Source organism: Mustelus asterias, chromosome 1 (genome assembly GCF_964213995.1).
Source record: "Mustelus asterias chromosome 1, sMusAst1.hap1.1, whole genome shotgun sequence".
NCBI lineage: Eukaryota > Metazoa > Chordata > Chondrichthyes > Carcharhiniformes > Triakidae > Mustelus > Mustelus asterias.
The window spans coordinates 197,458,927-197,486,168 of record NC_135801.1 but is presented as its reverse complement, the minus strand read 5'-3'; the positions used below and the strand labels follow the sequence as shown (position 1 = coordinate 197,486,168).

Here is a 27,242-nt window from a genome sequence, read left to right as displayed (position 1 = left end):
TTAGAGGGTATGCTGGCGGACAGCTCACAAGAAGTCACCACACTCTGGCACCATCTGGAGAGCAGTTAATAAAGCAAGCAGTATTCTGGGCTTTATTAATCGGGCATAGTGTACAACAACACGAAGGTATGAGGGGGCAGAGGGTCCAGCACGAAGGAGGAACTAAAAGAAATTCTTATTAGTCAGGAAATTGTATTGGGGAAATTGCTGGGATTAAAACCCGATAAATCCCCAGGGCCTGATGCTCTGCATCCCAGAGGACTCAAGGAAGTGGCCCTAGAAATTGTGGATGCATTGGTGATCATTTTCCAGCATTCTATAGACTCTGGAAGAGCTCCAGTGGATTGGAGGGTAGCTAATGTGACCCCACTTTTTAAAAGAGGGAGAGAGAAAACCAGGAATTAGACACCGGTTAGCCTGACATCGGTGGTGGGGAAAATGCTGGAGTCAATTATTAAGGATGCAAGGACGGTAAGCGGTGACAGAATCAGTCCAAGTCAGCACGGATTCACTAATGAAGCCGGCCAGTCTGCTGAATTTCTTGGTTTGCAGCTATCTCAGGCTTCCTTAGAGTACAGGGTACAATTGATTGCTGTCGGAGCTCCGTGGCCCCAGCCTTTGAATGTTCATGAACAGGAAAGGGTTCCATTCCTTCAACTGGTGTGCAGTCATCACGCGTGTTTGTGGCAGGTACTCCAGGAGTTGCCATGACACACACATCCTGACTTACTGTCAATGCCTCACATATTCAAAGGGGATTAGTAATTACAGGGCTGGCTGCTTGTGGAGAAGAGGCACCCACCCCAATGATGGCTCGTGATATCAGTGTTGCCCTTTGAGTCACTCAGAGAACAGGTACAATGGGTGCCTGGAACGCACTGTCAGAGGAGGTGGTGGAAGCAGGCACATGAGCAACATTCAAGAGGCATCTGAATGGGTCCATGAATAGGGAGGGAATAGAGGGATACGGACCGAGTAAGGGCAGAAAGTTTATTTTTGTTTCGTTAGGGCATCATGATCAGCACAGGCTTGGAGGGCCGAAGGGCCTGTTCCTGTGCTGTACTGTTCTTTGTTTAGAATGGGAAGAGAATGTGATTCCGGCGAGTCCTGTTTATAATGATCAATAATGACATGGTGGTGCATATAAACAGTGTTCCCATGGAACAGCGGGAAATCCGGACCCGCCATCAAGCTACCATGAAAGTGGAGAGGGGAAAATTCCAAACTGTATTCCTGATGGTGGGAAGGCCTCTCGCTCAACGGTGGCACAATGGTTAGCACTGTTGCCTCATAGCCTGGGTTCGAATACTGGCTGGGTCACTGTCTGTGCGGAGTCTGCACGTTCTCCCCGTGTCTGCATGGGTTTCCTCCCAGTGCTCTGGTTTCCTCCCAAAGTCCGAAAGACGTGCTGGTTAAGGTGCACTGGTCATGCTAAATTCTCCCTCAGTGTTCCCGAACAGGAGCCGGAGTGTGGCGACGAGGGGATTTTCACAGGAACTTCATTGCAGTGTTAATGTAAGCCTTCTGTGACACTAATAAATAAACATTAAACTTTGAATTTTGCCTCAGGCTGGAGGGGAAAATTCCAGCTCCTAGATATATATCATCAATTGTGTTGAGTCAGTTGGCTGCAGTGATCATTACTCACCTTCTGTGAACGCTGAAGGTGGCGAGTCAGATTTAACTCAGGGGAGGTGTTTTTGACTCCGCAGCTACTCGGTGCTGGAGGGAGATCTTCAGGTCGATATAATAAATGGTGGCCGTGCTTATCCCCCTCAAGGTGTTCAATGACGTAAGTTCGATTACCGAAAACAATCAGGGCACTGGAGGCGAGAAAGAGAAAAAATGCACCCGTAGCATGCTCAATGTGAAGATGACAGGCAAAATCTTACCAGGAAATGGCAGAGTGTATTTCCGGTGAGCGAACCAGTCGGTTTTCTCTCCAGATCTTACCACACACTGCCAAAAACAATCACGGGGGCATGTTCCACATTGCCATGCAGGTGGGGTGGGGCCTCCACACGCAGGTCCGGCTGCACTGAGATCAGGGCGCCATGTTTAAAGGGCACCCCAATCAGAACAGCAATAAACCTCCTCCCAGCGCCCCTCCCCAGCCCATTACGGGGGTCAGAAGCTCCCTCCCCACTCCCCCTCATTGGAGCTGGCATTCAACTCTGACTCTCCCATCCCGTCTCCTCCCCCCCCCCAGACCCTCTCCCCGATCATCAGCCCCTGTTTTCCCGCCACCCTGCCCGAGTCTGAGACGGCGCAGCACCCTCCCCCGCAATCAAACGGCCAGTGCCAGCATCCCCAGCTCCCCCATCTGCTCCGATCCACCACCACATATAAATGAATCTCCCCGTCCTGCATGAGGCTCCCACTGGAGTCTGCCCCTTAGCACATGTTGGAACTGCCAGGTTGCATGGGCTTGGGAGTCAGTGCCGGGAGCATTACCAGGCCACTGCTTGGCCGTGTCCTTCTCCCCTGGTAGGCGAGACTGGGAAATCGCCATGACAGGTTCATGCCTGGGTGAACCTGTTGTAAACCATGCCGTCGTGTTTGAAAATACATCAGGGAGGGTCAAATTCTGATCAAGGGGCATGTTAATAATATTAAAATATATTCAAATATGTGTAAACCTTAATGGGTGTGAACCTTATGATGTCACCAGCAAGGAGCAGGAAAGAGATTAGGGTTCCTAAGCCTAGTTGCCCTTGAACTGAGTGACTTGCTCAGGCCATTTCAGAGGATATTGTGGGCCAGACCAGGTAAGGACAGCAGATTTCCTTCCCTAAGGGACATTCGTGAACCAGAAGGGTTTTTATGACAATTGGTTCCCATTAGTGAAACAGGCTTTCTGATCGAACAGAATGATGAATTGAATTTAAATTCCGCCAGCTCTAGTAGTAAGGTTTGAACCCATGTTTCCAGAACATTCATTTGGGCTTCAGGATTACTAGTGCAGTGATATAATCACCACACCACGTTAAACATCAATATCTAATAATTTGGGAAAGAACTGTTAGCTTTTCTACCTGAGTCCAGAGCAGATGCTCGCAGAGACCTGGGATCCAGGGAATCCTCTGACAAAGCCTTCGTAGGAGCATTGATACTGTAGGAAGTATGATCAAACTTCAACATAGAACTTCCTGCTACAAAAAAAGATTCTAAGCAAACTTAGTGACAGGAATTCTTCTATATATTAATTGGCATAACCATCAGGGAACAAAGATATTGGGGGAGTGTCAGAGAACAGATTAGCGACTGAAGATTCACTAACACTGGGACAGAAGGGGGTTGGGATATCCATCAAGAATCTGTGTTGGAGTTTGAATTATTCACTATTTAGTGACTTGGGTGATGAGATATCAACTCCTTGTATATGCAGAGGAACGAGGAGGGGGAGGGGGAGGATCAGGTTATTGTGATACACATAGAATGAACGAATCAGAGAATTCCTACAGTGCAGAAGGAGGCCATTTGGCCCATTGAGTCTGCAATGACTCTGACAGTGTACATTACCCAGGCCCTTTCCCCCTCTCTATCCCCATAGCCTCACATAATTCCCATGAACTCTCTTCCTCAAAAAGCAGTGGAAGCAGAGACTTTGAATATTTTTAAGGCAGAGCTAGTTTGATTATAGAATCAAAGAATCATAGAATCATACAGTGCAAAAGAGGACCTTCGGCCCATCAAATTCACACTGACACATTAGAAACACCTGAACTCCCACCTAATCCCATCTGCCAGCACTGAGCCCATGGCTGCCACTGTTCATTGGTGGAGCAGGGATGGAATGTTTGGAAAGGGGTGTCAATCAAGCGGGTTGCTTTGTTCTGGATGGTGTTGAGCTTCTTGAGTGTTGTGGGAGCTGCACCATCCAGGCAAGTGGAGAGTATTCCATCACACTCTGACTTGTGCCTTGTAGATGGTGGACAGGCTATGGGGAGTCAGGAGCTGAGTTTTGTTTTTAATCATTCGTAGGAAGCTGGCTGGGCCAGCATTTATTACCCATGGGATGTGGGTATCGCTAGAAGGCCAACATTTGTTGCCCATCATTAATTTCCTTTGATCTGAGCCACTCGTTACCATTTCAGAGGGCATTTAAGATTCAGCCAAATTGCTTGGGTGTGAGTCACATGTAGGCCAGACCAGGTAAGGACAGCAGATTTCCTTCCCTAAAGGACATTAATGAACCAGATGGGTTTTTCCAACAATCGACAATGGTTTCATTATCATCAGTAGACTTTTAATTCCAGATCGTTTTCATTTAATTCAAATTTCACCATTTGCCTTTGTGCGATTGAACCCAGGTCCCTCGAGAATTACCCTGAATCTCTGGATTATTATTCCAGTGAAAATACAACTGCACTACTGCCTCCCCTACTCTGCAGAGGATTCCCAGCTTCTGAAGTGCTCTTGTAACAACAGTATTTATACCGCTAGTATAGTTCAGCTTGTGGTCAATCATAAACCCAGAATGTTGATAGTTGGGGATTCTGTGATGGTAATGCCATTGAATGTTGGATCCATCCTCCATCTCGCTGTCCTGTATGGAGTGATGACTGCACAAAGTCCACCAGCAGACATCCTCTGGACCAAGGAATGGGAAACACGGAAAGTCACTAATAATCCCACCTATCGAATGGCAGGCTTTGATCTCCCGAAGCGGGAGCGGTCCTTGCTAAACAGGTGATAAGTCAGGGTCCCTGTACAGCCAACCTCCACCACTGAGGTCTCAGTACAAACCCTAATGCACTTGTGGAGTGACAGCAGCAATGCTGCACATTGCCGAAGAGTGTCCCTCTACAAACTAAGTGGCAGACTAATCACCTTAAATTAACCAATGGAGAGGCAATCACTTAGTACCAGAGATTTGCATTTTCTCAATTAAATAAAATAAATTAGTGACAAGTCGGCTTACATTAACACCGCAGTGAAGTTACTGTGAAAATCCTGTAGTCACCACACTCCAGCGCCTGTTCGGGTACACTGAGGGAGAATTTAGCATGGCCAATGCACCTAACAAGTATATCTTTCGGAATGTGGGAGGAAACCGGAGGAAACCCACGGAGACACGGGGAGAACGTGCAGACTCCGCACAGACAGTGACCCATGCTGGGAATCAAACTTGGGTTTCTGGCGCTGTGAGGCAGCTGTGCTAACCACTGTGCCACCATTTCAACCAAATAAATGGCAGAGTTGGATAGAGGTCATAGAGGTTTACAGCATGGAAACAGGTCCTTTAGCCCAACTTGTCCATGCCGCCCTTTTTATTAAACCCCTAAGCTAGTAGATTTTTGATGAGCAAGGGGGAGTTGGCAGGAAAGTGGTGATGAGGCTGAAAACAGATCAGCTTTGACCTTACCAAATGACAAAGCAGGCTTGAGGGGCTGAATAGTCTAAATTGTATGTATGTCTTCATACTGTCTGCTCAGATGTAGCTGAAGATGGCTGGGCCTCAGAGGCAACCCTGGAGAGCTCCTGCAACAATGCTCTGGGACTGAGATAATGGGCACCAATGGCCATAACTATTTTCCTTTGTGCGAGGCGTGACTCCAGCCAGCGGAGAGATTTCCTCCTTTTACCCATTAACTTCAGCTTTGCTCGGACCGAATGGCCTCCTTCTGTGCTGTAACTTTTCGATGGTGCAATGGCTCTTTGATGCCACACTCTGTCAAACACTGCCCATGTCTGAACCAAGGCTGTAATGAGGTCAAGAGCTGAGTGACCGTGGCAGAACCCAAACTGAGGATCAGTGAGCAGATTATTGCTGAGCAAATGCTATTTGATTGCACTGCCAATGATCTTTTCCATCATTTTACTGATGATCGAGAAAAGACTGATGGGGTTAGATACCCAGACTGGATTTGTCTCGCTTTTTGTGGCTAGGACAAACCTAGGCAATTTCCCACGTTGTCGGGTAGGTGCCAGTGTTCTAGCTGTACTGGAACAGCTTGGCTAGGGGTGTGGCATGTTCTGGAGCACCAGTCCTCAATCCTATTGCTGGAATACTGTCAGGGGCCACAGCCTTTGCAGTAACTAGTGTCTTTAGCTGAGCAAATCAAACTGGCTGAAGATTGACATCTGTGATGCTAGGGACCTTGGGAAGGTTCTGAAGTGTATCACTGGAATTAAGAATCTAATGATGACCATGAAACCATTGTCGATTGTCGGAAAAACCGATCTGGTTCACTAATGTCCTTACCTGGTCTGGCCTACATGTGACTCCAGAGCCACAGCAATGTGGTTGACTCTCAGCGGCCCTCGGGCAACTAGAGATGGGCAATAAATGCTGGTCAGCCAGCGACACCAGCAGTGCCTGTGTCCCATGAAAGAATAAAAAAACTTATTCAGCACTTCTGCTGAGGATTGCTGCGAATGCTTCAGCCTTGTCTTTTGCACTGATGTGCTGGGCTCCTTCATCATTGAAGCAAATAAATAAATCAATGACTATGAAGTGCATCCAAAATCCTGAATCCACCACTGTCAACATCCTTGGGGTTACCATTCACCTGTAACTCAACTGGACTCACCACATAAGCACAGTGGCTACAAGAGCAGGTCAGTGGCTGGGAATACTGCGGTGAATATCTCACCTCTTGACTCCCCAAAGCCTATCCACCATCTACAAGGCACAAGTCAGGAGTGTGATGGAATACTCCCCACTTGCCTGGATGGGTGCAGCTCCAACAACACTCAAGGAGCTTGACACCATCCAGGACAAAGCAGTCCACTTAATTGGCACCACATCCACAAACATCCACTCCTCCACCACCGACGCTCAGTAGCAGCAGTGTGTACTATCTACAAGATGCACTACAGCAATTCACTAAAGATCCTTATACAGCACCTTCCAAACCCTCAACCACTTCCATCTCGAAGGACAAGGACAGCAAACACATAGGAACACTACCACCTGCAAGTTCCCCACCAAGCCATTCACCATCCTGACTTGGAATCGCCGTTCCTTCGCAGTCGCTGGAACAAAATCCTGGAATCCCTTCCCTAACGGCATTGTGGATCAACCTACAGCACATGAGCTACAGCGATTCAAGAAGGCAGCTCACCACCATCTTCTCAACGGCAACTAGGGATGGGCAGTAAATGCTGACCAGCCAGCGACGCCCATGTCCCACAAATGAATTTTTTTTTAAAATTCCAGCAAGAATTTAACAAGTTTAACACTTTTGTTGACTCTTGCAACAGCCATAATGGGAAATGGTTGCCCACTGAAACAGAATTGACTGTGAATTGCTGAGATGTTATTTATGGAGCCACAGGAGAAGAAATTAATTCAGATGGCCAAAAGCTTGGTCAAAGCGGTAGGTTTTATGGGGTGTCTTATTAGAGGATAGAGAGGGGCAGAGAGGTGGAGAGGGTGGGGTGTTCTAGAGCACAGTCCCCAGTGGTGGAGCAATGAAATTTGGGATGCACAGGATGCCAGAGATAGAGGAGAGCAGAGAGTTGGAGAGTTCTGCAGAATACAAAGATCAGAAGAGCAAGGAGGGACATTTTATAGAATAGCTTCATTCTTTACAAGAATAGAAAAAGGCAGTTTAAGAAACACACTGCTGAGTTTTTATGAATCTTCTGAATGTTGAGTAATAACACCTAATGCCAAAGAAAGCGTGATATAACAGTCTTTTAGTGGAGATTGAAAATATCTCCTTTGCAATATGGCGTAGGGGATGAAAGTCAGAGATCAGGAGGGTGGAACTCAGACAATTGTAATGTACATTCTTTTATGACAGAATCATTTGTAATCTCAATGTTGGTCATGAGCATCTCAGTTTATTTCACCTTCCATAAACCTCCTGGCTTGAAAGTACTAATATGTGCAGGGGACTGCAATCTATACAAAACTAAATTAGATTCCTCGTGGTTAAGAACAGCATCGAGCCAATTTGCAATGTCTTCATTGCTGAATACATTCTAACAATCAGGTCAGGAACAGAGGAATAGAGACTGGGGCGAGGTAAAGGAGGGACCTTAATACCCGTGGTTCACAGAACCATTATCCACCAGAGGGATGGGGAGGGGATAGCAGAAAAATTAAAGAACAAAATCTGTCCACCTTCAGTATTTAAAAATCAATTGACTTAAGTCTGGTTTCAGGTTGCAAGAGATTTCTCACCCGTTTCGTGTCCTTCTCTGTCACTAGTGTCCCATTCGAATCATAGTATGACACCTGGAATCCTCTCGGTAAAAGGAATCTGTGGAAAAAAAACAGAAAGGAACAAGGTTTGACAGAAATAGAGTGAATGGCAGTCACTGCTCCGTGCATTTAGACACACTCCTACACAATAAAGTATTGTTAATCAGAGTGGCATGCTAATGCTGATGCATTATCACGACTACCTTTATCTATTGAGTCGATATCACCAACTAGTTTTGCTAATATTCCTTATTTTTCGCTAGCAAATGATTTGCCTGCGACAGCTTCTCAAGTTCAGAGACATACCAGAAATGATCCCATATAAAGGAAGGTGATGGATATTTTATTGAAAGTGTTGTGAAGTTGAGTAGAGTAATTGTAGATTGGTGTTTGTAAAATTGCAAAATGTCAGGGAAAGAGCATTGCATGGTCCCGTTAAAACGGAGGGGCTTTTTCTGTGCTTAGAAAGTTTTTTTTAAAAAATGCAAGTACAGATAGAGAGCCCAAAATGAATCAAATCGAATCAAATCTTTGTTTTGAATCGTGTAAGAAACTGGACCAGTTTTGCCAAAATGATGGCTGGTATCCATTTTTGATTTGATTTGATTTGATTTATTATCGTCACATGTATTAACATACAGTGAAAAGTATTGTTTCTTGCACGCTATGCAGACAAAACATACCGTTCATAGAGAGGAAACGAGACAGTACAGAATGTAGTGTCACAGTCATAGCTAGGGTGTAGAGAAAGATCAACTTAATGCAAGGTAGGTCCATTCAAAAGTCTGACAGCAGCAGGGAAGAAGCTGTTCTTGAGTCGGTTGGTACGTAACCTCAGACTTTTGTACCTTTATCTCAACGGAAGAAGGTGGAAGAGAGAATGTCCGGGGTGCGTGGGGTCCTTAATTATGCTGGCTGCTTTGCTGAGGCAGCGGGAAGGGTAGACAGAGTCAATGGATGGGAGGCTGGTTTGCGTGATGAACTGGGCTACATTCATAACCTTTTGTAGTTTCTTGCAGTCTTTGGCAGAGCAGGAGCCATACCAAGCTGTGATACAACCTGGAAGAATGCTTTCATGGTGCATCTGTAAACGTTGGTAAGAGTCGTAGCTGACATGCCAAATTTCCTCAGTCTCCTGAGAAAGTAGAGGCGTTGGTGGACTTTCTTAACTATAGTGTCAGCATGGGGGGACCAGGACAGGTTGTTGGTGATCTGGACACCTAAAAACTTGAAGCTCTCGACCCTTTCTATTTCATCCCCGTTGATGTAGACAGAGGCATGTTCACCTCTATGCTTCCTGGAGTTGATGACAATCTCCTTCGTCTTGTTGACATTGAGGGAGAGATTATTGTTGCCGCACCAGTTCACCAGATTCTCTATCTCATTCCTGTACTGTCTCATCATTGTTTCAGATCCGACCCACTACGGTGGTGTCATCAGCAAACCTGAAAATTGAGTTGAAGGAGGTGTATAAGTATAGTAGAGGGCTGAGAACACAGCCTTGTGGGGCACTGGTGTTGAGGATGATCGTAGAGGAGGTATTGTGGCCTATCCTTACAGATTGTGGTCTGTGGGTTAAGAAGTCCATTTCTCACTTGTGGCATAATTATGCGTTAAAATGCGATCTGATTGTTGAAATGAGCATTGTTTTGTCCTCACTTCTCATTTCGCAACTTAAGATTGTTGTTGATGCTGTGCTATCTCTGAAGCTTCTGGAGGCAATAACAGATCAAACATAGTTCTCAACTTTCTCTTTCAGAGTAGTAATGCAAGAGAACTTTAGGTAGTCGCATGAGTAGTGCTACACACAACCTGATAACGAACGTTGCTCTCTTGAAGCTTTCAAAGAATGTTCAAAGATTGTACGAATCTTTCAGCTAATCCACTGGTTAATGGATGATAAGGTGTATATTTTTATGCTGAATACCATTTACTTTGAGATAAACCTCAAATTCTTATGAAGTAAACTGTGAACCATTATCACCAACAATCTGTTCCAGTTTACCAAATCTTGCAAAAAATTCATCAAGTTTTTCAGTGGTTGGTTCAGTTGAGTACATCTCATGCTAACCTTCTCCTTTCCTTCTCTATGAATGGTACGCTTTGTCTGTATAGCTCACAAGAAATAACACTTTTCACTGTATACTAATACATGTGACAATAATAAATCAAATCAAATCAAATCTTTGGTTTAAGAACATAAGAATACAAAAACTAGAGGCAGGAGTAGGCCATCTGGCCCTTCGAACCTCTCCACCATTCACTAAGATCATGGCTGATTTTTTTCACGGACTCAGCTCGACCTACCCGCCCGCTTACTATAACCCTTAATTCCGTGTAGCTAGCCTGGGATGCTAACTTTGGTCCCGTACCGTTTTTTGGCATCTTTGACGGATCTCCGTAGATCATATCTGGCTTTCTTATATAGGTTAGGGTTGCCTGACTTAAACGCCTCAGACCTGGACTTCAGCAAGCAGTGGATATCCCTGTTCACCCAGGGTTTCAGGTTGGGAAACATGTGGATTTGCTTCTTTGGCACACAGTCTTCTACATACTTAATAATGAAGTCTGTTACAGTCGTGGCGTACTCGTTCAGGCTGGACGCTGAATTCTTAAATACTGACCAGTCTATCAACTCGAAGATGAACTAGTGGGTGGCACGGTAGCACAGTGGTTAGCACTGCTGCTTCACAGCTCCAGGGTCCCGGGTTCGATTCCTGGCTCGGGTCACTGTCTGTGTGGAGTTTGCACATTCTCCTCGTGTCTGCGTGGGTTTCCTCCGGGTGCTCCGGTTTCCTCCCACAGTCCAAAGATGTGCGGGTTAGGTTGATTGGCCAGGTTAAAAATTGCCCCTTAGAGTCCTGAGATGCGTAGGTTAAAGGGATTAGCGGGTAAATATGTGGGGGTAGGGCCTGGGTGGGATTGTGGTCGGTGTAGACTCGATGGGCCGAATGGCCTCCTTCTGCACTGTAGGGATTCTATGATTCTATGAATACCATGCTGACCAATTGTTGTCATCTCAAAATGATTTCTTAGAATCACCTCCAAAAGCACATAAGAACATAAGAACTAGGAGCAGGAGTCGGCCATCTGGCCCCTCAAGCCTGCTCCGCCATTCAATAAGATCATGGTTGATCTTTGTGTGGACTCAGCTTCACTTACCCGCCCGCTCACCATAACCCTTAATTCCTTTATTGTTCAAAAACCTATCTATCTTTGCCTTAAAAACATTCAATGAGGTAGCCTCAACTGCTTCACTGGGCAGGGAATTCCACAGATTCATAATCCTTTGTGTGAAGAAGTTCCTTCTCAACTCAGTCCTAAATCTGCTCCCCATTATTTTGAGGCCATGCCCCTAGTTCTAGTTTCACCCGCCAGTGGAAACAACCTCCCTGCTTCTATCTTATCTATTCCCTTCATACCAACCTCCTTGGTCCCCTTAATCTGTTGTGAATACTACTATGGAAGAATTAGTTGAATCTGAGTTGCCTGATAATTGTAGCATGATAACATATGAGAATTATACAGAATTCATTCCAGGAGATGAACTGTCTACTGAAAGTTCCAAATCATCCTCTCGGATCAAGGACAGCCAAATTCCAGAACATCATGTACAACCAGAGAGGAATAGACATCCTCCTGATTGACTTTCTGATTGATTATGTATCATGGTTAATGATACATAGTACTGCGTCTGGGGTATCATTGATCCTGTGTATAACATCAAAGTAATTTGTTATAGTGAGCAGTCCTGTTAGAATTTTATTGGTGTCTATGAGATCCCCCTCATTCTTCTGAACTCCAATTTATATCACCCTAACTGACTCAGTCTCTCCTCATAAGTCAGTCCCTCCATCCCAGGGATCAGTCTGGTAAACCTTCGCTGAACTCCCTCTATATCAAGAACATTCTTCCTCAGATAAGACCAAACGTGCACACAATACTGCAAGTGTGGCCTAATGAAGGCCCTGTATAATTGGAGCAAGACATCCCTATTGCTGTACTCGAATCCTCTCACTATGAAGGCCAAATGTGCTGCCAGAAGAGTGGCCTTTCTAGGTGAATGTTTTGAATGGCATGTCCCTCCAATTAATATTTAAACAGCAACTTCTCACCGACCATCCATATACAGAGCAGAGTAAACTTTAACACAAGCCTAGAATGTTGGTAATCGCTCCTTATTCTCCCAGAAACAAAGCCCAATCTCCTCACCTGCTCATGCTGAGATTCAGCATTACCTCCTTTCCCTCGAGCTCCACCGAGATGCTGATGTGGTCTGGATAGCTCCCCTGCACAGGACACAAAGAAATATGTCTCATAAGAAACTTCCATACTTACTCAAAGGCAGAGAGCGGAATTTCCCTGCCCTTCCCGCTGACGGGATCTTCTGGTCCCGCCAAAGGTGACCCCCCACACCCCCCACCTCATGGCGGGTTCCCCAGTGACACATGGGCAAGCCACGCAAAAAGCAAACAATGAAGCATGAAGTACGTGCCGCCACAGTGAGGGAGTTCCAAAACTTTCATCAGACAAAAACGAAGGAACAGCAATATATTTCCAAATCAGGATGCTTAAAAGTTCAAAGTTTATTCATTAGTGCCACAAAGTCGGCTTACATTAACACGGCAATGAAGTTACTGAGAAAATCCCCTAGTCGCCACACTCTGGCGTCTGCTCGATTACACTGAGGGAGAATTTAGCATGGCCAATGCACCTAACCAGCCCGTCTTTCGGACTACGGGAGGAAACCGGAGCACCCGGAGGAAACCCATGCAGACACGGGGAGAACATGCAGACTCCACACGGACAGTGACCCAAGCTGGGAATCGAACCAGGTCCCTGGCACTGTGAAGGAGCAGTGCTAACTAACCACTGTGCCACCGTGCGATGCTGTGGGAGTTGGAGGGAACATGCAGGTGGGAGAACTCCAGTGCGCCCTTGTCCTTCCAGGTGCTTATGGTTATGGGTTTAGAAGGGGCAAGCTGTTGCCATGCACATTATATTGGGAAACGCAGAAACCATAGTGCATTTATGGTGGAGGTGATTAAAGTTTAAGATAATGAATGAAGTGCCAATCATGTGGCTGCTTTGTTATGAATGGGGCAGGACATAATTGGCGGGTAGTTAGCAAAGGATATGTAATCTTTGCCTTCATAAATAAAAGCATGTGGTAAAGGTGCTGAACCTTGGTAAGCATTGGTTAAGCCAAAACCTGGCATCGACACTCCTGTCGATGTTTAATGCTGCACTCACAGTTTCCAATAACTGATGGTCAAAAACAAAAGGACAAATAAGATTAAATGTAAGAAATTTAGAACAGATAGCAGGAGTTTTTATGCAGAAGGTTGTAAGACTTTGGAATGCTGCTGTGGAGTTATTGAGTAAAAGCAGAGATCATATCCAGGATGATCTATGATGTAGTTCTATGAAAGAAAAACTTGGGAGACAGCAATATGCTCAAATGCTTTGGAGAAGAGAGGGAATTTGGTGAACCATCATGTACTCTATGCACAGCAACAAATTAGATCACTTCAACAAATAGGGTGGATCAACAGGCTGAGTTGAGATGGTGTGATCAGACTGTAGGAACCCTGTCAGATTAATTACCTCTGGCAGCAGGGTTATACTCCGCTTCCGTTTCCCTACTAAAATTTGTGGGAATACAAACTTGTAATCCTTCAGCTCTTTAAGCAGCTTTTTCTGGAGAACCTGATAACCTGTGTGAAATAAAAAGGGAGATTTAGCAGCAAAGTAACATAAATGCTGAAACTCTGAACAGAAAAAGACAAACACTCTTAGTAGGTCTGGCAGCAAATGTGGAAAGGGAAATGACCCTTCGTTAGAGGATGAGAAATGTAACAAGTTTAATCCAGGCAGGGAATGTAGGGTATGAAAAGCAGGGAAGCAGAAGCAGGAACGTTTGTGTGGTGTGGGAGGACTAATTGAAACTTACAAAATACTGAGAGGCCTAATGGATGTGGAGAGGATGTTTCCACTAGTGAAAGAAACTAGAACCAGAGGGCACAACCTCAGAGTGAAGGGACGCTTCTTTAAAACTGAGATGAGGAGGAATTTCTTCAGCCAGAGAGTGGTGAATCTGGTGAATCTTGATTAATAAGGGGATCAGGGGTTATGGGGAAAAGGCAGGAGGATGGGGATGAGGAAAATATCAGCCATGATTGAATGGCGGAGCAGACTCGATTGGCCAAATGGCCTAATTCTGCTCCTATGTCTTATGGTCTTATAGAAGTCTCACAACACCAGGTTAAAGTCCAACAGGTTTATTTGGAATCACGATTTCGGAGCACTGCTCCTTCATTCCCTTAGTGCCTGTTTTACAGGTTTGAAAGCTACAGGGGGAGGCAATGGCCTAGGGTTATTATCACTAGAGTATTAGTCCAGAAATTCAGTTAATGTTCTGGGCGACCCGGGTTCGAACCCTGCCAAGGCAGATGGTGGAGTTGCCATGGGATCCCCTTTAGGCAACGCTCTCACAAATATCTTTGTTGGGTTCCATGAGGAATATGTCTTTGATGGAATGACATCAAAATCTCAAACCCCGATATGTGGGTGATAACATTTGCTAGATTTAAATCCGCCGTTGTGCGTAATAATTTCCTCACACACTTTAATGGGATCCATCCTGTGCTGAAATTCACATTTGATATGCAGCAGTTAAATGAACTCCCTTTCCTTGACGCACTATGTGTAATGCCTTTAATTAGTCCATACATGTAAATTTATCTTCTATACATTTTTAGAAGTTAAACAAAGAAACTTTGTTCAACTTGATGCACAGTTTCAGAATGCCCCGTGATGTTAAACATGAGTTAAATATATTCCTTTAAGGTATCTAACTGTTGGGATCACAAGGCCATAAAGGACATTTAATTGCCTTTCCAGACACCTTATCAGAAACAACTGATACAAGAGTAAGTTTTAATGAGGCTGCTTTCACAGTTTCTAATCAAAACAGAGTCAGAAAGACATTAATGTCACAGCTAACGAAAGAGTTATGGTCGGGGACTTAGTGGGAACTGACAAGGACTAATGATACATTCCGGCGTCCCGCAAATCTTGTAGGTAGTGATAAAATGCTCAGTCATTGAATTGATAAGCAATGTATATCAGGGCTACAACCAGGGAATATCCCGAAGGCAAGTTGATTTGACCACATTCCTTAGAGATTCAGTTAACTTCACTGACAAGGCCATAAAATACTAATGGCTTTAGTAGGCCCCCTTTATCAATGAAAGGCTACCCAGGTGAGACTGTTTTAATGAAGATGCTTTGTGAGGCTGCTATCAAAATAGAGACATGATGTCTGACTAAGAGACTAAAGAACAAGTTCACAAAGCTTAGGGATGATATATTGGGGTATCCCACAAGGTACCGTGACCACACAGCCCAGGATGTTCAGTATTTCATTCTATTGGATCAATATGTCATGTATGTCATTTGTAACTCTTTTGATTGGATTGTGTCCAGCTGACTGTGAGCTATGGAATTGTATAAACCAGGATGATTTTCTTTGTCCGGTGGAGTAGTGTTTTTGACCCTTTGCGTCAAGACCTCTCCCCTTGCTGGCAAGTAAATAAAGACAATCTGTCGGTTAAGTATCTTGTGTCAATGTGTGTTTGTGTTAAAGTCAAATTCAGAAGTCGAGATTTTGACACCATCCTGTGCTGAAATTCACATTTAATATGGAGCAGTCAAATGAGCTCCCTTCCCTTGACGTGCTAGTTTAGAAATCTGGCCGGGGGTTCTCTACCAAGGTCTAATGCAAGCCTACCTTCACTGGTCAATATGTGTCCTAATTCTTACAGCTCCTATAGCAACATAAGATTGGCCTCTCAGCAATCAATAAATAGAGCCTGAGCCATTTGCTCACCATGAGAGCGCAATACTGAATAGGGAACATTAAAGACGTCCTGTAAGATAATGGCCACAATAATCAGATCATCTTGTGCTGTATATCACGCACACAAAGGAACAGGCCTAAGGTTGCCACTTTCAGCCATGAAAAGTGTCCAGTCTACCTCAGGTTACCCTGGAAGGGCTAGGTATTTCAAAACTGTGAACAAGTGAAGCTCGGGGCTTCATGCTGCTACTGTGCAGGAACAACGGGAGGGGCATTTGCCACTAACAAGAGGCTGCCATCAAACCAAAAAAAACCTTCAACCGTTCACACGAGTACGGTGGTAAATGAATTTCACTGCCTCTGTGATGCTACGTATGTAGGCTGTGGATCCAAAAGATTGGCAGTTTGTATCAAACAGCATGTCCCTTCCACTCTTCGCAACGAGAGCAAGATACAGAGCATGTCCAACCAGTCTGCGCTTGTAAAACTCAAATACAGTGTCCAACAGTAAATGCAATTCTGTGGGAGGACAACATTTGCATTTGCTAAATAATTCTCAGTTACACTGACAGTCAATGTAAGATTGTCAATCGGGCTTTCAGGGCAACATGATGGCACAGTGGTTAGCATTGCTGCTGCATAGCGCCAGGGACCTGGGTTCAATTCCCGCTTGGGTCACTGCCTCTGCAGAGTCTGCACGTTCTCCCCGTCACTGCGTGGGTTTCTTCTGGATGCTCCGGTTTCCTCCCAAAGTCTAAAAGATGTGAAGGTTGGGTGCATTGACCATGCTAAATTCTCCCTCAGCGTACCCGAACAGGCACTGGAGTGTGGCAACTAGGAGATTTTCACAGTAACTTCATTGCAGTGTTAATGTAAGCCGACTTGTGATACTAATAAATAAAATTAAAAACTGCAGTGTGTTTGTAATAACTCCACGGAGGTGAAAGTCCCGTCACCAAGTTACATTATTTACACCATACATCTGTACACAGCCAGCTCTCCAGTTGCTCCCTGCTGAATGCAGGCTGGGAGTCTGACACACCTGCTTTAAATAGGGAGCATGAGGCTCCCTGATTTAACCATCAATTATGACACATCAGGTAGTTCATACTCTAGGAAGCCAACCTCTTTAGCCTGGCTGAAGTCATCACACTCCTCCCCCCAAAGTCGGAGGAATCCCCTCAGTTTCCTTCCCTCAGGGGTCTTTTCCTCCACTTGAGTGCCGGCTCAGGATCCTCCAACTCGGCCTCTGATGTCGGCGGAGTGTAATGGTCTCTTTCGCCGCGAATGGCAGAGGTCTGATGTCTCGTCCACTTCAGGTGGTAGGGGAATCGCTGCAGCTTCGTCCCCGTGTCCATTTTGGATCCTGAGGTCCGCATCATGGGAGGCGGTACTGGCTTGTCGAGGGGGACTCTGCTCATCCCTGGGGGTGGAGGGCGGACTTGACTCCGGAACGGGTGGAGAGCTTGAGGCCCGGACCTGGTCCAGGTGTTTCCTTACCACTGCATCGTATATGCATACTCGGTAGGATACCGGTCCGGTCCTGGACTCGACTGTACCGGTTACCCAGGCGGGTCCATTTGCATAATTTCTGACCCAAACTCTCTCCCCCGCTTCAAAGTGCCTCTCTCGCCGAGTGTTGTTATGGCCCCTGCATTGGGCTTCCTGGTGTCTTTGCACCTTTCCTCCCAGGTTTGGCAACAACAGGCTCAGTCTGGTGCGAGGCCGTCTGCCCATCAGTAACTCTATTGGCGCAGTTCCCATGGTGGCGTGTGGAGTGGTCCTACAGTCAAATAACCACCTTGAGAGTTTTGTCTCTAATTAGGCCACTGGCTGTTTTTTCAACCCGGCCTTTAACGTCTGGACTGCTCTCTCTGCGAGCCTATTTGACGCTGGGTGGTAAGGTACCGTCTTGATGTGCTGGATCCCATTTGATTTCATTAACTTTGTGAACTCAAGGCTGGTGAACACCGAACCATTATTGGAAACTAATACCTCTGGGATCCCATGCGTTGCGAACAAGGTTCGCAGTTTCTCAACAGTTGCCGTTGTGTTTGCCGAGTTTAGTTTATAGACGTCTAACCACTTGGAATGGGCATCTATTATCACCAGAAACATGGACCCCATAAACGGGCCTGCAAAATCGACATGGAGTCGCAACCATGGTCTGCCTGGCCATTCCCCACGGGTGCAGCGGGGCAGCCGGTGGTGCCTTCTGCCCCTGTTGGCACTTCTGGCACTGTCCTGCCAGCTTCACTGTTTGTGCCAGACCTGGCCACCAGACATAGCTCCTGGCCAGCATCTTCATTTTTGATACTCCAGGGTGCCCATGGTGTAGTTCAGCCAGTATGTCCCTGCCTTAGGACAATGACCCGTGCTCCCCACAGCAGTATCCCGTCTTCCACTGTGATCTGTTCCCTCCTGCTCCATAAGAACATAAGAACATAAGAAATAGGAGCAGGAGTAGGCCATCTAGCCCCTCGAGCCTGCCCCGCCATTCAATAAGATCATGGCTGATCTGACGTGGATCAGTACCACTTACCCGCCTGATCCCCATAACCCTTAATTCCCTTACCGATCAGGAATCCATCCATCCGCGCTTTAAACATATTCAGCGAGGTAGCCTCCACACTGCTCCAGTGTGGGTGGAACTCTGGATGGACCAGTCTTTCCAGCTGCCCTGTTGGCACCAGGTGCTTTACCTTCGCCAATACAGAGTCTTTATGTGTCCACGGGCATATATTGTGTGCATCCACCAGGATGGTATCCATAAAGTTTAATGTCATCACGGTCTCCTCCATTCTGGGTATCAATGGTGGGGTGTCCAGTAACGGTAGCCGGCTTAAGGCATTGGCATTTGCCACTTTAGTCCCTGATCGGTGCTCCAATCGATATTGATATGCTGCCAGCAATAATGCCCAACGCTGGATCCGGGCTGACGCTATTGGCGGCACTGCTTTGTCTTCCTTCAGTAGGCCCAGCAAGGGTTTATGATCTGTTACAATCGTAAATTTTCACCCATATAAATACAGGGGAAATTTTTTAACTGCGAAGATTACTGCCAGTCCTTCCTTTTCAATCTGGCCATATCTTTGCTCTGCCATTGCCAGGGTCCTGGAGGCATACGCTATTGGCCGCTCTTGTCCGTTCTGCCACCGGTGTACCAGGACTGCGCCACCTCCATGTGGGGACACTTCACAGCTGAGTACCAATTCCTTCTTGGGGTCATAATGTACCAATACATTTTCGGATGAGAGTTGCTGTTTAATTTTCTTGAAGGCCCTGTCCTGGTGGGCCTTATGGTGGTTGTATGTTACCAGTTCTAAAAATGACAGTAGCTCCTGGATGGTTGTGGGGGCCGGGGCGTCTTTTATTGCTCGCACCCGATCCTCCAGAGGATGTAGGCACGACTTATCCACTTTGTACTCGAGGTAGGTTACTTGTGGTGCTAAAAAGATACATTTCTCCCTTTTCAAACGCACTCCTGCTGCTGCAAATCTCCTGAGAACTCCCTTCAGGTTCTGCAGATGTTCCGCCTTGTTTTACCCATAATGAGGACATCGTCTAGGTAAATGGAAACCTGTGATAACCCCTGTAGGATGCTCTCCATGGTCCTTTGGAATATGGCACAAGCTGACGAAACCCCGAAAGGCAATCTTTTACATTGGAAGAGGCCTTTCAGCATATTTATTGTGGCGAATTTCTGCGAATCCTCATCCAGCTGTAGTTGCAGGTATGCTTGGCTCATGTCCAGTTTTGTGAATAGGAGTCCTCCTGCCAACTTTGCGTAGAACAAAGAACAAAGAACAGTACAGCACAGGAAACAGGCCCTTCGGCCCTCCAAGCCTGTGCCGCTCCTTGGTCCAACTAGACCAATCGTTTGTATCCCTCCATTCCCAGGCTGCTCATGTGACTATCCAGGTAAGTCTTAAACGATGTCAGCGTGCCTGCCTCCACCACCCTACTTGTCAGCGCATTCCTGGCCCCCACCACCCTCTGTGCAAAAAACGTCCCTCTGATGTCTGAGTTATACTTCGCCCCTCTCAGCTTGAGCCCGTGACCCCTCGTGATCGTCACCTCCGACCTGGGAAAAAGCTTCCCACTGTTCACCCTATCTATACCCTTCATAATCTTGTATACCTCTATTGGGTCTCCCCTCATTCTCCGTCTTTCCAAGGAGAACAACCCCAGTCTACCCAATCTCTCCTCATAGCTAAGACCCTCCATACCAGGCAACATCCTGGTAAACCTTCTCTGCACTCTCTCCAATGCCTCCACGTCCTTCTGGTAGTGCGGCGACCAGAACTGGACGCAGTACTCCAAATGTGGCCTAACCAGCGTTCTATACAGCTGCATCATCAGACTCCAGCTTTTATACCCTATACCCCATCCTATAAAGGCAAGCATACCATATGCCTTCTTCACCACCTTCTCCACCTGTGTTGCCACCTTCAAGGATTTGTGGACTTGCACACCTAGGTCCCTCTGTGTTTCTATACTCCTGATGACTCTGCCATTTATTGTATAACTCCTCCCTACATTATTTCTTCCAAAATGCATCACTTCGCATTTATCCGGATTAAACTCCATCTGCCACCTCTCTGCCCAATTTTCCAGCCTATCTATATCCTGCTGTATTGCCCGACAATGCTCTTCGCTATCCGCAATTCCAGCCATCTTCGTGTCATCCGCAAACTTGCTGATTACACCAGTTACACCTTCTTCCAAATCATTTATATATATCACAAATAGCAGAGGTCCCAGTACAGAGCCCTGCGGAACACCACTGGTCACAGACCTCCAGCCGGAAAAAGACCCTTCGACCACTACCCTCTGTCTCCTATGGCCAAGCCAGTTCTCCACCCATCTAGCCACTTCTCCTTGTATCCCATGAGCCTTAACCTTCTTAACCAACCTGCCATGTGGGACTTTGTCAAATGCCTTACTGAAATCCATATAGACGACATCCACGGCCCTTCCTTCGTCAACCGTTTTTGTCACTTCCTCAAAAAACTCCACCAAATTTGTAAGGCACGACCTCCCTCTTACAAAACCATGCTGTCTGTCACTAATGAGATTGTTTCGTTCTAAATGCACATACATCCTGTCTCTAAGAATCCTCTCCAACAACTTCCCTACCACGGACGTCAAGCTCACCGGCCTATAATTTCCTGGGTTATCCCTGCTACCCTTCTTAAACAACGGGACCACATTCGCTATCCTCCAATCCTCAGGGACCTCACCCGTGTCCAAAGAAGCGACAAAGATTTCCGTCAGAGGCCCAGCAATTTCACCTCTCGTCTCCCTGAGCAGTCGAGGATAGATGCCATCAGGCCCTGGGGCTTTGTCAGTTTTAATGTTCCCTAAAAAACCTAACACTTCCTCTCTTGTAATGGAGATTTTCTCTAACGGGTCAACACCTCCCTCCGAGACACTCCCGGTTAACACGCCCCTCTCCTTCGTGAATACCGATGCAAAGTATTCATTTAGGATCTCCCCTATTCCCTTGGGTTCTAAGCATAATTCCCCTCCTTTGTCCCTGAGAGGTCCGATTTTCTCCCTGACAACTCTTTTGTTCCTAACGTATGAATAGAATGCCTTAGGATTCTCCTTAATCGTGCCTGCCAAGAACATCTCGTGACCTCTTTTTGCCCTTCTAACTCCCCGTTTGAGATCTTTCCTACTCTCTCTGTATTCCTCCAGGTACAGGTACAGGTCCTCAATCCTGGGAATTGGGTATTTGTCTAGCTGAGAGGAACGATTTATCATCTGTTTGAAATCGCCGCAAAGGCACACTGAGCCATCCGGCTTTAAGAAAGGAACCATGGATGCCGTCCATTCCACGAACTGGACTGGTTTTATTATTCCTTCGTGCTATAATCTTTTCCGCATCAACCTTTTCCCTTAACGCAAATGGTACCGGTCGGGCTTTGCAAAACTTTGGGACAGCCTCCGGGTTGACATGCAATTTTGCCTTGACTCCTTCGATTGTCCCTAGGCCTTCCCGAAAAACCTCCGGATATTTGCTCCGGGCCTCACTCAGACGGCTATTTTCCAGCTGGAAGATATTTGTCCAATTTAGCTGGATCTCTTTTAGCCGATTTCACCCTAATAGGCTCGGTCCTGAACCTTCCACTACCATTAATGGGAGCCTAACTAGTTGTTTCCCGTAAGCAACTGGCACATGGATTGTACCCATCACTTTCAGTGGTTCCCCAGCCTTGGCGAAGTTTTGGTCAGGGCTAAGGGTTGGAGTCCAGTGCGTACCTTGTTAAACACTGTCTCCCCTGTGACCAATACAGCTGCGCCTGTGTCGACCTCTATTAAAAATGGACGTCCATTCAGTTTCACTGACAATTTGATGGGTTCTGATTTTGTCATCGCTATGCACAGTAGCTGTTCCTCGTCAGAGGTAGGGGGAACTTCCATGTTGTGCATTCTCCTGTCCCTCGGCCTACGTGTTCTTTTCGGCCATGTTGGTTTAGGAGACTTGCTTTTCCTCTGTGCATCCTAACAATGGCAACCATAGCAATGTGGTGTCGAACAGGGCTCTACAGGAACTGCTGTCGCTCTGGGTTTAAGGTGGGGGGTGCCCCTTGGGCAGTGCCACCGGCAGTGCCACCTAGGCACTGCCAACCTGGCACCTGAGCTATGTCCATTGGGCACCTTGGCACCGTCCACCGGGCTGTGGCGGGGCTAATGGGTGGTTGAGCCAGGGGGCGGGACCATTGGGGGTTGTTGGGGTGGGGCCAATGGGGTTTAGGGCCTGTGGGGGCACGGCCAATGGGGGGAGCGTGTCAATAGGGATGTGGCCAATGAAGGGTGGGGAGGCCCACTGCCACTCTGCCTGCAATCAGTGAGGGAGGAAACATGTGTTGCAATTGGTCTGGGCGGTAGGAGAGGTGGCGGGGGCTGCATCTCTTGCAATTGCGAGGGGGGAGGAGGAGGAGGTTGCTGGTTGAGGCTACTTGCAGCAGCAAGGGCCTGGCAGCTGTCTCTGTTTGTCATCCCTGCTACTGCTAATGCGCATGTGCAGCATCAAAGGTCTGCACATGCGCAATACCTCCTTCTATAGGCTGGCTGGCGAATTAAGTCCACAGCCTCTCTGGTGAGAAACTGACGAGCCCATCTTTTCAGAGACAGAGTGCATACGATTGGGCATGAAAACTCGCCCAAAAAACAGATCAGGAACTCTCCCATTTTCCCAATAGCTGGACACTTAGGATCGGTCTCGTAAAATTCTGCCCAATGGGCACCAGTGGCCTATTCTCTCCTGTAACCATCAAATGGTTATTCTGTGCAGCCTGAACAGTGCTGCCCTGAACCTGCTGAACTGCATCAGTGCTGTAACGCCTGAACTATACTGACATTTACAGAGGACCATTCTCAGTGTTCCCAATATTTATGGACGAGCTTTGAGGCGCTATGATCGTATAGTGGCTAGTACTCTGTTTTGTGGCCACAGCAACCTCGGTTCGAATCTGAGTCACGGCAAGCTTATTTTAGGGATGGCACAGGGTCATAGTGCTGAGCACTGCTGCCTCACAGCACAAGGGCCCGGGTTCGATTCCCGGCTTGGGTCGCTGTCCATGTGGAGTTTGCACATTCTCTCCGTGTCTGCGTGGGTTTCTTCCAGGTGCTTCGGTTTCCTCCCACAGTCTGAAAGACCATAAGACCAGAATTAGGCCACTCGGCCCATCGAGTCTGCTCCGCCATTCAATCATGGCTGATATTTTTCTAACCCCCATCCTCCTGCCTTTTCCCCATAACCCCTGATCCCCTTACTAATCAAGAACCCATCTATCTCTGTCTTAAAGACACTCAATGACCTGGCCTCCACAGCCTTCTGCGGCAAAGAGTTCCATAGATTCACCACTCTCTGGCTGAAGAAATTCCTCCTAATCTCTGTTTTAAAGGATCGTCCCTTTAGCCTGAGGTTGTGCCCTCTGGTTCTAGTTTTTCCTACTAGTGGAAACATCCTCTCCATGTCTACTCTTTCCAGGCCTCACAGTATCCTGTAAGTTTCAATAAGATCCCCCCCCTCATCCTTCTAAACTCCAACGAGTACAGACTCAGAGTCCTCAACCGTTCCTCATACGACAAGCTCTTCATTCCAGGGATCATTCTTGTGAACCTCCTCTGGACCCTTTCCAAGGCCAGCACATCCTTCCTTAGATATGGGGCCCAAAACTGCACACAATACTCCAAATGGGGTCTGACCAGAGCCTTATACAGCCTCAGAAATACATTCCTGCTCTTGTGTTCCAGCCCTCTCGACAAATCGGCCTCGCAGGTAGAGGAGATGGTTAAGAAGGCGTATGGTGTGCTGGCCTTCATCAATTGAGGGATTGAGTTTAGGAGTCGGGAGATAATGATGCAGCTTTATAAGACCCTCGTCAGACTCCACTTGGAGTACTGTGCTCAGTTCTGGTCGCCTCATTACAGGAGGGACGTGGAAATGATTGAAAGGGTGCAGAGAAGATTTACAAGGATGTTGCCTGGATTGGTTGGCATGCCTTATGAGGATAGGTTGAGGGAGCTCGGTCTTTTCTCCTTGGAGAAACGAAGGATGAGAGGTGACCTGATAGAGGTGTACAAGATGTTGAGAGGTATAGATCGGATGGATTCTCGGAGGCTTTTTCCCAGGGCTGAAATGGCTGCTACGAGAGGACACAGGTTTAAGGTGCTGGGGAGTAGGTACAGAGGAGATGTCAGGGGTACGTTTTTCACTCAGAGGGTGGTGGGTGAGTGGAATTGGAGGCAAACTCGATATGGTCTTTTAAGAGACTTCTGGATGAGTACGTGGGACTTAATAGGATTGAGGGTTATAGGTAAACCTATATATAAGCCTAGGTAGGTAGGGACATGACCGGCGCAACTTGTGGGCCGAAGGGCCTGTTTGTGCTGTATTTTTTCTATGTTCTATGTTCTATGAATGCTAACATTGCATTTACCTTCCTAACTGCTGACTGAACCTGCACGTTAACCTTAAGAGAATCTTGAACAGTGACTCCCAAGTCCCTTTGTGCTTCTGATTTCCTAAGCATTTTCCTATTTAGAAAATAGTCTATGCCTCCATTCCTCCTTCCAAAGTGCATAACCTCACACTTTTCCACATTGTATTCCATCTGCCACTTCTTTGAGCACTCTCCTAACCTGTCCAAGTCCCTCTGCAGCCGCCCGCCACCCCCCCCCCCCCGCTGCTTTCTCAATACTACCTGTCCCTCTACATATTTTTGTGTCATCTGCAAACTTAGCAACAGTGCCTTCAGTTCCTTCCTCCAACTTGTTAATGTATATTGTGAAAAGTTGTGGTCCCAGCACCAACCCCTGAGGCACACCACTAGTCACCGGCTGCCATCCTGAAAAAGACCCCTTTATCCCCACTCTCTGCCTTCTGCCAGTCAGCCAATCCTCTATCCATGCCAGGATCTTACCCTTAACACAATGGGTGCTTAATTTATTTAACAATCTCCTACGCGGCACCTTGTCAAAGGCCTTCTGGAAATCTAAATAAATCACATCCATGGGTTCTCCTTTATCTAACTTCCTTGTTACCTCCTCAAAGAACTCTAACAGATTTGTCAGACATGACCTCCCCTTGACAAAGCTGTGCTGACTCAGTCCTACTTTATCATGCACTTCCAAGTACTCTGCGATCTCATCTTTAATAATGGACTCTAAAATCTTGCCAATGACCGGAGTCAGGATAAACTGCCTATAATTTCCCGTCTGCTGCCTCCCTCCCTTCTTAAACAGCGGTGTTACATTAGCTACTTTCCAGTCCTCTGGGAGCCTCCAGTGATTCCTGAAAGATCACCACCAATGCCTCCACAATTTCCTCAGCTATCTCTTTTAGAACTCTGGGGTGTAGTCCATCCAGTCCAGGTGATTTATCCACCTTCAGACCTTTCAGTTTCCCCAGAACCTTCTCCTTAGTGATGGCCACTACACTCACCTGAGCCCCCTGACTCTCCTGGAGCTCTGGCATCCCACTGGTGTCTTCCACCGTGAAGACTGATGCAAAGTAACTACTCAGTTCCTCTGCCATTGCTTTGTTCCCTTTTATTACTTCTCCAGCCTCATTTTCCAGTGGTCCAATGGCTATTTTTGCCTCTCTCTTACCTTTTATACATTGAAAAAAAAACTCTTCCTATCTTCTTTGATATTACTCGCTAGCTGACACTCATATTTCATCTTCTCCCCCCTTATTGCTTTTTTAGTTGTCCTCTGCTTGCTTTTCAAGGCTTCCCAATCCTCTAGCTTCCCACTAACCCTTGCTACTTTGTATGCTGGTTAGGTGTATTGACCAAAAATGCGTCGGAGTGTGGCAACTTGGGGAATTTCACAGTAACTTAATTGTAGTGTTAATGTTAACCTTACTTGTGACACTAATAAGTAAACTTTTTTTACTTTAAGATTATATCACTGTTCTTCCTCACCTGAAGCAGTTTCTTGTCCACTTGAAGAAGATCCGTTAATTTCAGTGCCCCAGTCGGCTCCTGGTGAACGGTTGTTGGATTCATTACTGGGAACAGTTAACAATGTCCCACTTCTGAGAGTTATCATATCAGCAGCTGGAGTCTCTCCATTTACTACAGCTGAAAGATTTGAAACCCGGCACCAAATCAGAAACACCAAACACACATTGCCGGCAAACATCGTGAATAATCACAGCCGTTTACCCGACACCTCAAAGCTCTTTATTTCCCTGCCTGTCCTCCACGTCAATCTCTCTCTTTCCCTCTGTCCTTTATTCTCTGTCAATCTGTCTCAGCTCTCGGTGAGTTTTTGAATCTGTGCCAGCCTGTGAATCATGTGAGAAGTAACTTTGTAACTGCCCCAGCCGTACACAGGAGGTCGGAGGAGGAGAGAAAACATGGAAACAAATTGGAAGAAAGGCCTTGCCCACTGACAGATGAAGCATTCTACCACCACATTGCAAATGCCAACAGTACAAATACAGAATGCACATGGATAGGCTTCTAACTTTCCATACGTTACCATGGTAATGTTACAGAGTCAAGAGATGCAACGAAGTGAGGTATTGGAGATGGGGCTTCTTCTGTTAGGACAACAACTCATCTCACTGAGCTTACTAACTCTGAACCACTTTTTGGGATCAGTTTAAAAGGCTTGGAGGTAGTTGGGCAGGGAGGGGGAGTGCAGAGGTCTTAAGACCATAAGGCGTAGGAGCAGAAGTAGGCCATTCGGTTCATCGAG

At 46.6% G+C, this 27,242-nt stretch overlaps 1 protein-coding gene across 1 annotated transcript in view; it reads right to left on the bottom strand.

Annotated features, from left to right (window-relative positions):
• Positions 1 to 26,805, bottom strand: part of LOC144480555 (disintegrin and metalloproteinase domain-containing protein 12-like) — a 156,494-nt gene extending 129,689 nt beyond the window's left edge. The window contains exons 1-6 of the mRNA XM_078200180.1: positions 26,462 to 26,805; positions 13,766 to 13,875; positions 12,371 to 12,447; positions 8,138 to 8,216; positions 3,036 to 3,112; positions 1,649 to 1,823 (exon numbers count right to left, since the gene is read on the bottom strand). Coding sequence (XP_078056306.1) covers positions 1,649 to 1,823; positions 3,036 to 3,112; positions 8,138 to 8,216; positions 12,371 to 12,447; positions 13,766 to 13,875; positions 26,462 to 26,681 — 738 coding nt within the window. The 5' untranslated portion in view covers positions 26,682 to 26,805. The remainder of the gene's footprint in view (positions 1 to 1,648; positions 1,824 to 3,035; positions 3,113 to 8,137; positions 8,217 to 12,370; positions 12,448 to 13,765; positions 13,876 to 26,461) is intronic.
• Between the last annotated feature and the right edge of the window lie 437 nt (positions 26,806 to 27,242).